At 33.1% G+C, this 19,124-nt stretch overlaps 2 protein-coding genes across 2 annotated transcripts; both read right to left on the minus strand.

Moving 5' to 3' along the window:
* Nucleotides 1-2,907: 2,907 nt before the first annotated feature.
* LOC144548290 (zinc finger CCCH domain-containing protein 9-like) lies at nucleotides 2,908-7,608 on the minus strand. The gene is made up of 6 exons (XM_078296974.1): nucleotides 7,532-7,608; nucleotides 6,399-6,715; nucleotides 4,848-5,241; nucleotides 4,473-4,547; nucleotides 3,190-3,197; nucleotides 2,908-3,013 (listed from the first exon to the last, which is right to left on the minus strand). Exons 2-6 carry the CDS (start codon nucleotides 6,677-6,679, stop codon nucleotides 2,908-2,910), a joined length of 864 nt encoding a protein of 287 aa, XP_078153100.1. The 5' UTR covers nucleotides 6,680-6,715; nucleotides 7,532-7,608.
* Nucleotides 7,609-11,529: 3,921 nt separating this feature from the next.
* Nucleotides 11,530-14,199, minus strand: LOC144548633 (glycerol-3-phosphate acyltransferase RAM2-like). The gene is made up of 4 exons (XM_078297347.1): nucleotides 13,932-14,199; nucleotides 12,963-13,343; nucleotides 12,160-12,692; nucleotides 11,530-12,062 (listed from the first exon to the last, which is right to left on the minus strand). The coding sequence occupies exons 1-4, from the start codon at nucleotides 14,172-14,174 to the stop codon at nucleotides 11,726-11,728; spliced, it is 1,494 nt and encodes a 497-aa protein (XP_078153473.1). The 5' UTR covers nucleotides 14,175-14,199; the 3' UTR covers nucleotides 11,530-11,725.
* Nucleotides 14,200-19,124: the final 4,925 nt, after the last annotated feature.

A 19,124-nucleotide genomic window follows, 5' to 3' on the forward strand; every position in this document is an offset into this window, starting at 1 on the left:
TTTCTCGACCATTTGAAGAGCATTTTTCGATGGTAGGAAAGCGGTCGTAGTCAGCCATTTCACCCATATCTTCTTAATTAGGTTCTAATTACTAAGTCCAAGTGTGCTTGGAGTAGTATGCTAAAATTGGTAGAGGTGTGTGTGTATATATAAGCAAAGTAGGATATCAGAGAAAGAATTAAAATTAACCTATTACCTTTTATTTTTTGAGAAAGGTATATATAACTGCCATCTGATTCTAGTTATGAAAGACAACGAAATATTATTTTTATTTTATACAATATCAAATTAATGATGATATAAAATCAATGATACAAATTCATTTACAAGAGGTATTGATTTTTGGCTTTTAATTTTATAGAAACGAATTAGTTCTTATGTATCAAATTAGGTTAAATTAATCATCTGTCTATATTTCTTGAAAAAAATATATTAAATCAATATATATTAGAACCATTGTGCGTTATACAGATACTTTTAATTAATTTGTCTCAATTTTTATAGTACTATAGCAATAATACATATATATTACCACTACTTCTAATAATTGTTTGGAAAAGAAATAATGAAATTTTACTTAAAAGCTTAAAGAACAACGTACGGAAACATCTTCCTTGAATAAGTGGTTTTTGTCACAATTAATTAATGAACTTTAAAATCTTGCACAGCCACAGTCTCACAAGCATTTATTTGAACAACGTCTTAATTAATTAAGTACAGTTGATAAGAATAATTACAAAAAAATAGTCCTATGTGTTAGCAATAGTTTAGTTGTAACAGAAAAGTAGTTAGCATTGATTGTAACTAAAAGAATAGCGTACGTACCAGTATTTGTATACTGATGTATCCTCTATATAAAGGGCAGAACATTGTGTAAAGATTCACCCAAGATTAATAGAAAGTCATTATATCTGTTCTCTCTCTCTCTCTCTCTAATTCTCTATCTCGTCTCTACTCTTCTTTAATTAATCTGAGAATGTTTTTAGTCACAATTAATCAACCTTGAGAGAATATTTTAATAAACCTTTGCAAAATCTAACACTCAAGAGAACACACAACATAGCTAATTTAATTACTTGTTAATAAGATGCATTTGAGATTTGAATGGAGGATTTGAACAAGTAAAGCTCAAGAACTAAAAGCAGATCTATAGCCAGGATAACTTGGTTTAACTAACATTTTACGCAAATTTCATAGTAAATTGCCGTTTACTTGTTAGAAGACTAGCTGTTATATATGTTAGATTTTTTATAAACTAATTGTTTCAAAAAATCCACCAAATCGATCATCAATTGCTAATGATTTATCTATATAATAGTGGTTCCAAGGAGTAGAAACTATTGGAACGGTTTATAAAATCGTTAGCTTATAAGGATCATGGTTTAGATGACTCTATTTGTACGGATAAATCGTTAACAACAAACACTACTAGAATTTCCAGTATTGGCAATGACAGAAATTGACTTGTTCCAATGGTTTACTCTTGCTACAAGTCCGAAAAACGTCATTTGCAAGCGTTACCGTTGCAAATACGATTACTGATTTTAGAAATCATTATATAGCACTATCTTGTACAAATCGTTGTTAACATAAAAACTAGACTGTTGATTGTTTAGAGCATCTACATTCCAACAACTCAAATGAGTTTATAAATAACTGTTAACCACGTTTTAAAAATTAAGGTCTCTAAAGTTTCTAATTCTCACATTCCTAAAATTAATTTTAGAGTTTCTAAATCTACGTCAATAACAAATTAAAAAAGAGAAACAATTTTAATCAATCATTTGACCAACATGAAGTTTATAAATAATTTTTTTAATAAGAATTAAATTTTACTACATAGTTTCTAAAACAAGAAATTTCGCATCTCTTAGAAACTGTCACATAATTAAAATTAGAAAACTCTAATAATATCAGGTACGTAGATTCTCACATTGTCCTGAGCGTACAAGAGTTAGATTCTTAATTAGAGTTAGAAACAACTAGTAACGGTTTATGTTGAAAATTGATTTTTGGCAGAAGAACCATACACCTTCATCACTACACTAGTGCACATTTGTTGATAGAATCTGGTAGCTATAATATTTAATATATACTTGGGTTATCCTATTGATTATGTTGGAATTTTGATATTTAATTTATATAATATAAGTGTTGAATTAATAGTATAATTAAAATAATAAAAAAACAATTTATATAATATGCGTATCGTATCTTTAATTTTTTTTAAATTGTCGTATTCACCGTATCAGTATCGTATCCGATACGTTACCTATATCTGTATTCATGAAACATAGTGCATGAGAGTTAAAAAAAAAAAAAAAAAGATTTAATATTTCCATCCTTAGGTAACACTAGACTGCGTCTTTCATGTTAAAAGTCCCAAAATCGAAATCTAACTGAAATTTATTTTATGGATATTTAAGTTGGAAGACTCAAGACTTAAAACCCCACCTTTAAATGGAAAAGAAAAGTATGATATGATAATGTCAAAGTAACATATTGAATTAATGTAATATGCTTACACTATATGCTATTCAAATAACCGGTTAATTTAACTTTAACATGTGTTAAAATAGCTGATTTATTTACGGCCGGTAGTCAAGTCATATGAATTAGTTTTTGTCTGCTTAGAAAGGTCGTGTATGGAATAAAAAGTTAAGCAGAGAAGGAAAAAGTCTTAGAATTTATAAATTTTGTTTTAAAGAAAAGACATATGCATAAGATAAATGGCAGGTAGATTATAAATATTTTTTTCACAAATAAAATTATGTAAAGAATTTTTTTTTTAATTTTAATTCATATGAATTAGTTTTTGCCAGCTTAGAAAAGGTCCATGTGCATGCTCACCCATCTTTTGCATGTCCCCACAGCTTCTTTAGTACTAAGGAAGGAGAGGATGTGAGCTCAAACAGCATCAGGCAGGGTGGTAATCCGGTCGATGACATCATTGGTTTCTCCACAGTTGGTTTTCTCCATCGTCACCCCCTTACAGAAGCATTTCCTCAAACACCTGACATGCAAGATTATTACTGCCTTAAGATACACAAATAAAAATAATAATGCAATTAAGTGGTTAATTTTTGTCACAATTAATGAACTTCAAAATCTTGCAGTCTCACAAGCATTTATTTGAACAACATCTTAATTAATTAGTAAAGTTGATAAGAATAATTACAAAAAATATACCTATGTACCTGCAATAATCAGTGTTGTTAGACAGTTAGCAATAGTTTAGTTGTAACAGAAAAGTAGTTAGCATTGATTGTAACAGAAAACAATAGCGTATATACCAGTATTTATATACTGATGTATCATCTATATAAAGAGCAGAACAGTGTGTAAAGATTCAACCAAGATTAATAGAAAGTCATTATATTTGTTATCTCTTTCTTATTCTCGCTCTCTTCTCTACTTTTCTCTAATCTGAGAATGTTTCAAATCACAATTAATCGACCTTGTGAGAATATTTAATAAACCTTTGCAAAATCTAAAACTCAAGAACACACAACATATATAACTAATTTACTTGTTAATAAGATGTATTTGAGAAACTGTCACAAAATTAAAATTAGGAAACTCTAATAATATCAGGTACATAGATGCTCACATTGTCTTTAGCGTACAACAGTCAGATTGTTAATGACGGCCCATCTATATAGGAGAAACGACTAGTAACGGTTTATGTTAATTACAGACTGCTAACCATCGATAACTTAAAGGAAAAAAGAATGGCCCATCACAAACATGTGTATCATGTGTTGCTGTGATGCCGAATCAACGATCCACATGATGGGACAGTGCCCATTTGCAGCACAGATGTATAAAATGATGGTTATTGCGCCACAAATGAGAACAAATCCAATTGAATCCATACTACAGCAGGACAATGACAAAAAAGCAAGGACAACCCTACTAGTAACAATGTTTGTCATTTGAAGATAAAGATGTGTCAGTATCTTCAGAGACACCAACAAAACCCCTCAAGAATTGATAGAGGAAGTGGCGCAATTGTTACATTTATATATAGTGTCTTAAGTAAATTAATATTATTCGGTCATTTTTTATTACCATTATTTCTTAGTCTTTCTATTCCTTTCGAAAGTCTAAACTTCTTCGACGCTCTATTTGTCAGAAATATTTTATATACTATACATACAAACATTATACAAAAAGATTAGGCTTTTTTTCATATACAGCTATCTATAGTAGTCAAGGCCCAATAAGGTCGATAATATCATACTAATTACCCAAAAAAAAAACAGATAATATCATAATATGTATCAACAGTTCCAAAAGGCCCAAAAATGGCCCAAAAGGCTGGCGAGTAGGTTCGGTGAATTGTAAAGCTTAAATCATAGGGTTGCTCACAAGGCCCAAAAATTGTCTCAAAATACACTCAAATGGCCTTCAAATTAATAATTTTTGTGTTAATTTCAAAATAAAAAAAATTCATAAGACATGTCGACAACCTCCTTCAGCACTGGCGCTTCTAATTTTTTCTCCTCACCAGACTTGTTGCCGCTCAGACCCACAAGTACCTTCTGCTGCTACAATACAACAACTGTTAGAATTATCACAAAGCACTAAATTGAAAATTGGAAACCCATTGTTAACTATGAGCAAACTTGAATTTACCAGCTGAGAGATAATAGGTGAGCTTATTTTGTTACCTTTTGAAGGTTTCAAAACTTCAAATTATAACAAGTCATAGAAACAAAAAATATCCATTAACAGTACCTATATATACCCGGTACTGCAACCAGTAAGTTGGTAATATCAGAGAAAACAGAAAGGGAAAATAATCAGAAAAGGGTAAAATGGTGAAACCTCAATTTTGTACTCACTGATTCAGGTATGATGGGGCTGGTACCACGAGTCTGATCATTAAGCTGGTTTGCTCGTACTTTAGGTACCGGACGATTCATCTTCAGATATCCACTTGATGGAATAGATATACTCTTGGGCAGAATAGCACGCCTCTCAGCTGCATGGCGCAACAGCTGGTTCTCATTTAAAGGCTGTAACGGAAGCACGCTTGTTGGGCTGGTCTCTGCCACCGCCTTTGCACCAATACCAATAAGGTTGAATTCATTGGCCAATAAACTCACCTGCTTGTTGGAGGCCATGGCTAGACAGTTTGTCAGATCACTGTTCACCATACGAAGGTGTGCATTTTCATGCCTTAGTGTCTCTGCTTCCTCTGTCACCTCTTGGAGGAGTGAGAGGCAACGCTCATACCTGATTTGCACAGAAGTGTATAAGCCTTATTACAAGGGAACTTTCTCATCTACTTGAAAATATAATTTAAATTATACTATTTTTAGTTTATTTTTTAACTACTCCCGCAGACCCAACCGTTTATTTCCCCATTTTACAATTTTGATTTCAGCCAAATCCATCACTACAAGTTATACAAACTTGTCTTTAAGCCCCGCTGACAAGAAGTATTTACCACATGTTTGAAATTTATAAAGATAAGACATTATAAAATTTGAAAATAATTGACAATTCAGTTCATGGACTTTGTATCAGCAATTACCAAAAATCCAAAATGCTTTATAAACAAAATATATAACACTGGTATACAAGGTCTTGCAAACCAGTACCACACAACAAAAAAGTGATGTGGTTGAGGGGAAAAATTTTGAGTTCAGATCCGATAAGGGAAAATTTGAAAATAGAAGTTCCTTTAATATCAATTAGTACCAAACTCCTTTATAATTCATTTGAGCATTGTATTAACGTTTAAATCAATCTCACCATTTTCAAAGTCAACCATGCATAATTAAAAAAAGAAATGATTGACTATCAAAAATAATTTTAACATCATAATCTGGCAAAATGATATAGTTTAGACAAAAAGGAAACTCGGCAAGAAATCAAGCTGACTTCAACTCAAAGGCAACCCAAACCAAATTATCATGTGTTGACTGCCAACAATAATCGGGTTTAAACCCGATATAGAAACAATAGAGAAAAAGAGGAATAATCATAATCTAAGTAAAATTACTCCACATCAACTTGTTTTCATTTTTATTTCAACAGTATAATTTGGGTATACTTTCAGTTTCAATCGTAATCTCACAGAAATAAGGAGAACAAGTTACTGTAGCAATCAAAAGAGCAGTAAATGCAAAGATCTTAATTCGAGCAAAAACTTAATAATTATATTAATCAATTCCTCTTTTTATGTAATATAACAAATGCAATCGGCATGCATGCCTTTGAGTTAAATCATTAATAGAACGAAAGATAAGTAATTCAATCATAGCACAATGAACACAACATGGTTATAATACTTAAGGCAATACATAAAACAACACTACAGCTAGCCTTGCTAACAAACCTACTAAATTCCAACTTGAAAGAACTCAAAATTAGAATATCACGGTTACCTGTCAACGATATCCTGGTATTGGAGAGCAAGGCGAGCAATGTAGAGGCCATTTTCTGTGGCAGCAGGATCAACGCCACCATTTGTAGGGACTGGAAATGGGGAAAGTGAGAGAGAGGAAGGGGAGAAAGGGGAGGAATTGTAGGAGTAGAACAGATCCCCACTGTTAGATGGGAGATGGAGAGAGGAAAGCGGTGTTTGCTCCAGATAGGGGTATGGCAGTGACTCAATGGTAGATCTGAAGGGATCGCCATTGACTGAGCTGATCAACTCGCTCTGCATTGTCAATTTTACTCTAGCTTCTTCTCTGTTTTCTCTCTGAAAAGGATGAAAAAAAAGTCAATCAAGTTGTTGGAAAACACTTAAGAGTAACTCAGACAACTATACTAAGCTTACAGCAAATCAAGTTCAACACAGTAACAATTAGTTCATTCAGCTAAACTCAAGGTAGTCTTGCTCAGATAAATAGACAAGTTATGCTCATTCTAAGACAAATTTTGCGAAAATACTTGAAAATATATTGGAAATCACAAAAAAATCATCTCTAATCACTTCAGTTTCAAGATCGGCATGTATAATGCCCAGCTATGAGCTCATTGATTGACTCGAGTTCAGAAGAAGGGGGGATAACCTTACTGAGATTTTTTTTCTTTTCATGAAAAGATTATTAAAAAGGCTACAGTGCAAATGTTCTAATAACTTACAACTCAGAGTTAAAGCAACACCCTTGCTCTAAAGAAACCCTAGGCTCAAAGATCTCAGTACAAGCACATTTGTTCATTGACAGAGCATGGTAACGTTCCTGCTCCACTGTACCAGTACTGGTACATGAGCTAGAAGTTACCAGCTCAAATCTCACACCTTTCTCAGTTGTCTTCATCGATCTTTATGCCTAAAAAACAATCCCAACCTTTTGATAGTAAAATCGTTAATCAAAGCAACTATAAAAGGATTAAATCAATCATCAAAAACTCTAATTCAGAAGAACAATGGATCAAATGCAAAATCTCATTTCATTACGAAAACAAATTGAAGGATGAACACAGCACAGCCTGATCAAGTTGCAAAACGTTAAAAACTATGAATTGAAATCTGATTAGCCTAAAGTAAGTTCCTGATTCACTGTTTGCTCACCTTAGACAGAATGTATCAATGCTCCGAGGAGAGAGAGATTGAAATAGAGAGAGGGAGAAAGAGCAAGATAAACAGAGAGAGAAATAGAGGCGAGAAATGGGGAAGAAATAATGAGGGCTTTTATAAGGAAGTGAGGAGGAAGCATGCTCATTTTGAAGGAGACCGCCAGTGTATTTTTCTTTGTTTTTTTTTTAATGAAGAAATTTTTTCGAAGCAAAAAGCTTCTAACAGAATGTGGTCCCCACTCGCCTACTAGGACTGAAATTTTTCTGATCGTCTATATCCTTCTCTACAAAGCAATTATTATATTGAATACGAATTTCTTTCAATAGATACCCGCTACACGCTCTCAACTCCCGTATTGAAACAAATTGGTGCAGAAAGAGCATTTGGTTTCCCTCAATTGAACTACAGAAATAATTCAATACGCCAGGTTCAAGTGAACCAGAGCTCAAAAGCATCAATGTATCAGCTTTGGTGTACGAGAACAATTATAATCAACGAAACATCAGAGACGAGCCCGCCAGTGGCATTTAGAGGGGCCGTTTTGCAGGGTAACGACTGTCGTGCATTTTAAGCACCACATTCTTACTCAGACTAGGTGGAATACGTACACCAAGACTAATATAAGCAGCTCCTATCACTATCAGATATGTGGTGTTGTAAGAACAGTTGTAGATGGTAAATACCATATGGCCAACTTGCAAGTGCGGTTACGAACCAGGTAGGTTACGATTGAGTCTTATGACTGATCTGCCCATGCACTAATTTCTCAATTGTACCGCACAGTTAGTCTCAGGTGGGACCCACTCTTCCCGCTCTTGGTTTGTATTCCTTTGAATGAACAGGTTGACTAAAAGTCAAAAGTAATAACTAATAACCTTAACATCTTTTTCTCTTCTGTATGGACGGTGAAACCGTAATTTGTCAAAATAGATTATATATAGCATGTCAATTGCGAGTAGGGCTGCTCAAAAAGTTGGTAGTTGGTGATTCGATTTGAGTTTGATTCGAAAAAAAGTTCATAATTAATTCGATTCGAAATTAGTTTGTTCTGAAACAAATTAAATCAATTTGATTCGAATCTTATTTAAATCAAACTCAAACTGGGTATAATTTGTTCGGAATTGGTTCACGAACTATTTAGGTTCGAATCTCAAATAATGCAACTAATGGATTCAACCATCAATTTTTTTAATAATGCAGGAACTAAACTTATATCAGTGCTCAAAATTGTTAACATAATGGTAACTTATAATAGGAAAATGTTTTAGCAGCGTAATAAATTAATAATGAAATAAGTTCCATTTGACTAGGTCCATACCGACATTTTAACCAATCCAGCAACGTAAAAGGTAAGTAAATCTTAAGTTGGCCAATAATTCATCAGTGTGAATTCATAAAAGGTAAAAGGAAACCGTGTGAGTTTTGTTCCGTGAGAAGAAAAGTAATGCATAAACTACCGGTATAACTAGAGATGCCAAAAAAATTTGTAGTTCCTAATTCAATTGACTTAGATTTGAAAATTTTGTAGTTTACAATTAATTCGGTTCGAAATTAGTTCGTTCTGAAACAAATCAAACCAGTTCAGTTTGAATCTTATTCAAATTCAAACTCAAACTAGGGTAAGTTCAATTCGTTTGCAGCCCTAATTGCGAGTGTGGGTCACATTGCTGATCATGGAGGCCCATTTGAGAATGGCCACTGGGGCCCACAATGTCAGATTCCTATATATATAGGGTCCGGCTAATTTGCTGCCGGCAGCATTTTAGCCGAAGGTGCTGCCGCCTTTGTTTTATTTTGTGATGTCCAAACAACAAATCCAACCCGTTAGATGTTTAATCTATATTATAATCTACTTGGAGACCAAATTTTACATTTTTTGGAATTTTTTTACTATTTATTAAGCTAGTTTCAAAACCGCTGTTTTCAGTAAATTTCTGCAGCATTGAAATCAGCGTTTTTCAAACTAGCTTAATAAATAGTAAAAAAATTCCAAAAAAATGTAAAATTTGGTCTCCAAGTAGATTATAATATAGATTAAACATCTAACGGTTTGGATTTGTTGTTTGGACATCACAAAATAAAAAAAGGCGGCAGCACCGCCGGCAGAAATGCTACCGGCAGCAAATTAGCCACAGCCTATATATATATATATATATTACTAATTGCCTTAGCTTAGGGATTCGACCATTCAAATAATTTTCTCAAAAATTTTGTAGAAACATAATTTTAGTATTTTATACCATAATTTTTCGACCCGATCAGAGATGAATTCGGTTTAGTCTTAACCGTACACGATGGATCAGGAGTACGTCCTGTTTCGGACCCAATAAATTCTCTTATACTTGCACCTTATTACCATGAGTAAAAATAATATGTTAATTAATTTTGGTCAACACATATTTTATGATCTAAAACATCAAAGCTCCACATGCAGTAAAGATTAGCCATTGTCTATATTTGCACCACTGAAATCAATTAAATTCACAATTGATAATGACCGTCTTGATTATAATTTGGGTTCCTGGCAGCATCTGCCAATAAGTTTTCATAAAAAAAAAAAAAACAAAGAGGAAGATTATAATTTGAGTTAATTAATTAGTAAGATTGTAATTGATGTTATCTGGCATGCCAATCATTACCAAATTGTAGATAGTGTTGTAAATCCTTGGTAGGGTGTCAGTGACCCTTTTAACTGTTTACTCTACCCATATTATATTCAATAAGACGAGTATGGGTAAAAAAAAAAAATTTATTTAATAGTCTATTAGGTATGGATATGTGTAAAGTTTTTTTTTAACTAAACGGGTATGCATACGGGTAAAAACTATTTCATACCAGTTGGATAACAGATAATTATATAAAATAAAATTATATATAGATATAAATATATATTTAATTACTTTTCTTTCCATCGTTATATCCATGATGAACTTGATAATACATTTTTTTTTCCTTCTTCGTCGTTGTTGACTTGTTCCTCAATTATGAAAATGAAAATAATCTGTACCGAAGTACAGTCTGGCTTTCATTCCCTCTTCAATTTTCTCTCTGTTGTGAACCTGGCTTTTTAATTCAATCACCTTCCTCCTTCCACTTCAACCAGTCTTGAATATTGCGTAGTTGTAGGCCTGTAACTTCCTCCTTCAACCGTCGTCAAAATTTGACTTCCTATTTCAAATATCACAAGTGATCTTTGTATTAGTAAAATAGAATTTGTAAAACACTTGAGGCTGAATTTTTTTAGTTTATTTGATGGAATAGTTATTAGTATTATTCGTTCCGCTACTGTTTCGTTACCTGCTAATCTTAGCGGGTATGGATAAGGTAAAGTAGGATAAGACCAACTCTTAATGGATATAGATAGAGTATGCATAAGATCAATTCTTAATGGGTATAGGTATGAAAATACTTCCACCTTACCCATATCGTACCCATTGACACCCCCTAATCCTTGGTACTTAATTTGGTAGCTATGCCTTACATTCTAACAAAAGGTTTAAAAATGGCAATGGGTCTCAATTGTTTATTCCAAAATAACAATAACAATAACAATAATTGTGAAATAAACAACTCAAGCCAGCTGGTTCCTAATTTGAGGCGCAAATCTGTTGGAGGATGTGTTACCATATCTGTTGGGCATGTTGGAAAGAATCTAAATTGTATCTTTTATTTATTTACTACTTACAATGATACAAGATAGAAGGAAAGAATCTAGTCTGTATCATAGAGCAAGAATAGGCAACTAAATATCTAGTTTATTTTTTTCTAAGTTATAGGTATGATATTTCTCCTATATAGGCTATGGCTTCCTTCTGTAATATTATCTCTTTGTAACACAAAATTTATATGAAAATAAAACATGGGAGGGAAGGGAGTTTCTTAGGAGTGCTGTGTTTATACTCTCTAATATTTTGACAATAATAACAATAATAATAACAATAATAATAATAACAATAATAATAAAATGACATAATTAAGCACATAGCTTCTGAATCCAGCTATTTTATTTGTTTATTTATTTATCCGTGGAGGCTATTATTAGTCCAATATGTTGAGAAGGTTTTGAAGAACCCAAACTAGTAAAGAAAATTCTGAAATATGTTACAGTAGTTTTCACATCTTTGCAACACTTGTGTCGGCATGGCTAGAAATTTTAGCAACCCATGATATATATTTCTCTTTGCAACCTTAATTGGGCTTAGAAGCCAAAGCCCCATCATTCCCTGCAAGAGCTCTGTACTTGTCCTTTCTTGTTAAGGTGGTGCACTCATATGATAAGGTGGACGCAATAATTCTTTGAATGTAGTTCGCCACTTCATGGCTCGACTTGCCACCGCTGCATGTCAACTCTGTTGTTAACTTGTTCAAGAAGGTCCCTTCATAAATGGGGCTCGGGTTCATTAAGAAGTAGAACGGGTCCATTCCTTTCCATCCTGTTGCCGTTGTACCATGGAACATAGTCATGCGATTCTCGATTGCCACTGGTACAATCTCGTTAGTTAGCTCCGCAAACAATGACGAAAATCTTGTTTTAACAAATAAGAAAAAAATTATTAATATATGTGAATAAGTTGTAATTAATATTTCAACCTTATTAATTAACCCTGACTTTGCAAAGTTACCTCAACAAAAATGGTTCGCGGCATGTAGTCCCTTCAGGGCAGATCACAAGATCCCCGTTTCTAAGCAACTCCTTGATCATAGCTGCATCTTTCGATCGATCACGTGTCAACCTAACAGTCTTGATTGGTGACAGGAACTCAGACAAACGAGACAACGAATAAGTGACAGCAGCTATAGGACGGCCTAATGCTACAGACAAGAATATTGGATCAAGCAATGTCCGATGAGAACAGACGAAGAGAACACCAGATTGGTTTTTCGAGTGCTGAGCTGGTGGCGGCGGGGTACCCTTGACAGTTACACGCACTCCAAGGACCGCCGAGACAGTGCTAAGCCATGGCATGGGAAGAAGTGAAGCGGCAGATACACGCAAACATGCTATGATAAAACCAACTGGGATCCAGAGGATGATGAGCAGTGCAGTTAGGTGTGTCGGCTTCGCAACAAGTCGACCATCATGGAAAACTATTGGTTTTGGAAGCTGTTGCCTATTTAGGGGTTCCACATTCTTCTGAGGGACTATATACGCTTCCTGTAAATTTTTTTATAAATTAATTAAGTAATATTATTCAAATTTAATTGTGTGTTTGCTAGAATTTTCTTGAATTTCCTATGGAACGGTGGTTTCACCAATAAATTAATTATGTACAATTATTGTTAGAGAGAATGAAGAATATAATAAATGTTGTTTGTGCTTACAAGTTATGACTTGTAAAGGTGACAAGAACAGTTCAATTAATTAGAATCAACAATAATAAACAAGAAACACAAGTATAGCTAGGTAGAACACAAGGAGGCAAACCTGACACAGCTTCATGAATGGATAATCTGTTTCCCGGCTGCCCAAACCGATATCCGGCATCTTTTCTCCGAACGATTTCCTCAGTGCATCTGCCTTGTTCTTTTCGACAAGCACTCCTGACCTAGAAACAAGTCCAGTGGCCCGATCTCGCCACGTACAAATTTCCGTACCTATGACAGTGTCTACCCCTAAGTACTCCTTTAGGAAGGGCTCCACCATGATTCTAGGGTTCACTGTGATCACACAACGCCGGCCAAAGGCTGAGAACACATGCCATGTCTCTGGGTTGATATCTGTGGCGTAGAATTTTGGAAGCACGGCTCGTGCTACAGACTCCACTTTAGTTACTCGCATACCGACAACCGTAGCAAATATGAGCACCTTTTTTAAAAATTTTGTAGAATGAAATACACCTTAATTACAATTTCCTTGAAAAATAATTAATTACACATACAAAATAAGATAAACTTATTTTTTTTGAAAAATAGTGGTATTACCACCGATTTCATAGAAATCAAAGCATACCTGATATGGTACCTAAAATAGGTACCAAAATCAAATATGAAAAGTCATACATCAAGTCATCATCAACAAACATAAAAGCATACAAGGAGAGATAGTACTACATCAAAAGCTAAACTGGAAACAAAATGAATACTAAGCAAAATAAAAGTCTCAAAAAGTAGTCACATCATAGGAGACTAGTAATCAGATAAACTTATTAATTATATGGTTTTTTTTTAATGTTATATTGGAAGAATAATGCACCTCCTTTCCTTTCTTTTGTTCACACAATATCCAGAAAATCTTATAAGATGATAGACATAACAATCTACAATTAGTTATGTTTTAAGCAAATTTTACCATATATAAAACTTTTCTTGATGAAGTGAAGGAACAATGAGAATTCTGTTTAGTCTATGGAAACAAATGCATCAGAAAAATTATAAATGACATGTAATGACCTACTCGGATACCGGAAGCCTCAGAGACGAAGCAGTACAGTAAACCTGCTATTGGAGATAGAAGAAGCAGAAAGAGGAGACGAAGGACACCACCAGCCTCGAATGCCACCAGCGCAAAGTACGGAAATAAACTACGATCACGGAGCAGCGTCTCGTTCATGTTCGCAACCACCGTCTGATTTTCTCGACCATTTGAAGAGCATTTTTCGATGGTAGGAAAGCAGTCATAGTCAACCATTTGACCCATATCTTCTTAGGTTCTAATTACTAAGTCCAAGTGTGCTTGGAGTAGTATGCTAAAATTGGTAGAGGTGTGTGGGTATATATAAGCAAAGTAGGATATGAGAGAGAGAATTAAAATTAACCTGTTACCATTTATTTTTTTTGAGAATGGTATATATAACTGCCATCCGATTCTAGTTATGAAAGACAACGAAATATAATTTTTATTTTTATTTTATATATATAATATCAAATGATGATATAAAATCAATGATACAAATTCATTTACAATAGTTATTGATTTTTGGCTTTAAATTTTATAGGAATGAATTACTTCTTATGTATCAAATTAGGTTAAATTAATCATCTGTCTATATTTTTTGAAAAATAATCAAATCAATATATTAGAACCTTTGTGTGTTATACAGATACTTAATTTTAATTAATTTGTCTCAATTTTTATAGTACTTGTGAATTATATCCTAGCAACAATACATATATGTTACCATACTTCTAATAATTGTTTGGAACAAATAAAAAAAAATAATGAAATTTTACTTGAAAGCTTAATGAAAATGGTATAGGGAAATAGTCATTATACCGTACGGAAACATCTTCCTTGAATAAGTGGTTTTTGTCACAATTAATTAATGAGCTTCAAAATATTGTACAGTCTCACAAGCATTTATTTGAACAACGCGTCTTAATTAATTAAGTACTGTTGATAAGAATAAGTACAAAAAATATTCCTAGGTACATGCAATAATCAGTGTTGTTAGACAGTTAGCAATAGTTTAGTTGTAACAGAAAAGTAGTTAGCATTGATTGTAACAGAAAACAATAGCGTATATATACCAGTATTTGTATACTGATGTATCCTCTATACAAAGAGCAGAACAGTGCGTAAAGATTCACCCAAGATTATAGAAAGTCATTATATTTGTTATCTCTCTCTAATTATATCACTCTTATCTACTCTTCTCTAATCTGAGAATGTTTTAAATCACAATTAATCAACCTTGTAAGAATATTTCAATAAACCTATGCAAAATCTAACACTCAAGATAACACAACATAGCTAATTTACTTGTTAATAAGATGCATGTATTTGAGACTTGAATGGAGGATTTGACCAAGTAATTAACAAATCATCTAACATTTTACGCATTTCATGGTAAATTGCCGTTTACTTGTTAGAAGACTACCTGTTATGTTAAATTTTTATAAACTAATTGTTTTAAAAAAATCCACCAAATTATTAATTGTTTTAAAAGTAAAAGTCAAGGCGGTTTAGGTCTTTTAGATTTAAAAAGACTTAATCAAGCCTTATTGGCCAAGTGATGGGTTCGATTTCAGGATCCCCATGTCGTTGGCAAATGGAAGTCTATTATTCTGGTTAAATATGGTTCTTCTGGATTTTCTTCCACATGTTCTTCCTTTTGGAAGGGTATTCTTAAGGGCTCATCTGTTGTCGAGGTTGGCTTTTCTAGGAAATTGGGTAATGGATCAACTATCCATTTTTGGCATGATAGGTGGATTTCTGAACTTAATCTTGCTAGTTTATTTCCTAATTTATTTAATATTTCAGTTGATCCTGACTTGCTTGTTATTGAAGTCTTTTCACAAGGCTCCTTACACCTTTCTTTTACTAGACAGCTCACAGGTGTGTTACTTACTGATTGGCATACATTATCTTCTTTATTACATGATTGCACTCCTAATCCTAACTTAGCAGATTCACTGTTATGGAGATGGTCCTCTCAAGGGACATTCACTGTGCATTCCTATTATCTTTGGCTTGAGTATGGTGGGTTGGTTAATACTGAATTTACAGCTATCTGGTCTTCTAAAATCCCCCTAAAAATTAAGATTTTCCTTTATTTATTAAAACGGAATAGAATTTTAACTAAGGAAAATCTTATCTCAAAAGGGTGGAATGGGGATACCTCGTGTGTTTTCTGTGGGGCTTTTGAATCTACTGACCATCTTTTTGTTCATTGCCCTTTCACCATTCAAATTTGGAGATGGATTTCAGCACATAATAACTTTATTTTTAATGGTTCTACAATGGACGATGTTTGGTTTATTAATGCAGTTATCCCTCTCAAGAACAAGCCTTTAGTAGAGCTTGTTAGAGGGGTCGTACTATGGTGTATATGGATTGAGCGAAATAAAATCTGTTTTCAAAATGGTTCTATTCCATCTTTGCATGTGGTGGGTTCTAAAATTATCTCTTTAGCTACCTTTTGGTGTAAAATATTGTATGATGATTTTTTATTACTTCTATCTTTAATTTTGCCATTAAATACTAATGACATTCCCTGTCAGGACATATTCCCATTAGTGGAAGAGGTGGTTTCATTAGAGGAGGATACCATCAAGGTGGATACCATCGAGATGGATTTGATAGAAGATATAACCCCTATGCTTGGGTCAGAGATCCCAATTAGGCGATTGAGCTAATGGTAGCTGATGGTTGTTTAGCTTGCTTATTATCTGTTGGATTTTTGGTTTTGCATGCTTAGTATCTGTTTGGTCTTTTAGTGATTGATTTTTGGCTGGTTTGTTATGTGTACCAGTACGTTATGGTTTGGTTCAACTGAGGCTTTGTGGTACTGCTTTCAGTTTGTGTCCTGGTTTGTTTTCGTTTTTGTAGCTGTGTTAGTTCCAGTTTTTTGGACCTGGTTATAGTAAGACAATTTGATTTCTAATGAAATCGGTGGGAAAAACCCACTTTTTCAAAAAAAAAATTAATTGCTAATGATTTATCTATATAATATATAGTGGTTCCAAGGGGTACAAACTATTGGAACAGTTTATAAAATCGTTAGCTTATAAGGTTCATGGTCAAACATTTCGGCTGCCGTTTTGGAGGAGAAAAAAGAAAAAAAAAGTGGCCGTATCTAGGGGATGCGGCCCTCAGAAAAGTGACCGCATTTAGAGGATGCGGCCATGCTATTTTTCGAAATTTCGCAAAATCGTTGCGTTTTGGTTTATCTTTTTTCCGATTATGGTATATTTAAAAATTTCGGTAGAATCTGATAGCTATAATATTTAATATATACTTGGGTTATGCTATTGATTATGTTGGAATTTTGATATTTAATTTATATAATATAAGTGTTGAATTAGTATTATAATTAAAATAATAAAAAAAACAATTCATATAATATGCGTATCGTATCTTTAATTAATTTTTGAAAATTGTCATATCGCCGTATCAGTTTTGTATCTGATACATTACCCGTATCTGTATTCATGCAACATAGTGCATGAGAGATTTAATATTTCCATCCTTGGGTAACACTAGACTGCGTCTTTCATGTTAAAAGTCCCAAAATCAAATTCTAGCACTAGTGGAAAATATGGAATCAGGATCGGTTATATACGCATATCAGTATCGGAATACAACCGATCCTGATGAAGGCAATACTGATACTATCAGGATCGGTTTTTTATTTTTTAAAGAACCGATCCAAATAGCAACTATTAGGATCGGTTGTTTATTATAACCGATCTTAATAGCAGTTATCTGGATCAGTTTTTCTTAACGAACCGATCCTAATAGTTATATTCTGAATCGGTTCTTTAAAATAACCGATCCAAATTAATACCTATTAGGATCGGTTCCTTAGGTTAACCAATACTATTTTTTTACCAACTTTGAAAATAAATAGTATTAGGATCGGTTGTTTATAAAAAACCGATCCTGATACTATTTTTTTTTTGCAGAACCAACTTTGAAAATAAATAGTATTAGGATCGATTGTTTATAAAAAAAACCGATCCTAATAGTATTAGGATCGGTTTTTTATAAACAACCGATCCTGATACTATTTTTTTTTTTTGCAGAACCAACTTTGAAAATAAATAGTATTAGGATCGGTTGTTTATAAAAAACCGATCCTGATACTTTTTTTTTTGTAATGAGGATCTGAAAAAAAAAACTTTTAGGATCGGTTATTAAAAAATAACCGATCCTAATAGTAGTAATCTGGATCGGTTGTTTAAAATAACCGATCCTAATAGTAGTAATCTGGATCGGTTGTTTAAAATAACCGATCCTGATGTTTTATTGAAGCTAAAAAAAATATTTTTATTTATTTGACCAGCTTCCATATATATTTTGCTGGCCAGCATCCTAAATATTTTTTTTTGCACAGTAAGAAACAATAATCAAATATCATATACACATCCTAAATTAAATATCATACACATCTTAAATTATTACAAAAAATTCATGTTCATACAAAGTTTTGTGAAGCATTACATATTATAACAAGAAATTTAAATCCAAAAAAAATTAATTAACAAACATACAAGTGACTAATTGAGCTATTTCTTCAATTAACACACATTTATACAATTAATGTAAAGCACAACAATAAAAAAATCAATAATTACCTCTTTTGCAATCACATCACTTGAGATTAAAAAAGATCCTAAAAATAAAAACAAAGGTAACAATTAGATGGAAAAACATTTTACAATAAAAAATACAAAAAAAATGTGTTTTTAAAGTATAATAATGAGAAAATTAGATAAAGCTAATACCGTGATAGTTGATCGGCCGGATGATTAAGTAACTTGAGCGAGATGTCCTCAAGACTGTAAAACAATATACAAACACCATTAATTAATTTTTGAAACAATAAAAAAAATTAAAAACTGACACAATTGAGCCGGAGGTGCGAGAGGCTCGGCTTTGAGAGGAAGAGACGGAGAGAAAGAGAGAGAGACACGGAGGAGAGGGAGAGACGGAGACAGAGAGAGAGAGACACAAAGAGTACTGAGGATTTGAGAGGGAGATACGGAGACACAGAGAGAGAGACGCTAAGTTGAAAATGAGAGGCGCGAAATGAAAATAAGAAGAACCCTAAGCAGGTTATATAGGGAGTAAATAGTATTAGGATCGGTTGTTTATAAAAAACCGATCCTAATAGTATCAGGATCGGTTTTTTATAAAAAACCAATC

The sequence above is a fragment of the Carex rostrata genome, chromosome 33, assembly GCF_964058835.1.
Source record: "Carex rostrata chromosome 33, lpCarRost1.2, whole genome shotgun sequence".
Taxonomy (NCBI): Eukaryota; Viridiplantae; Streptophyta; class Magnoliopsida; order Poales; family Cyperaceae; genus Carex; species Carex rostrata.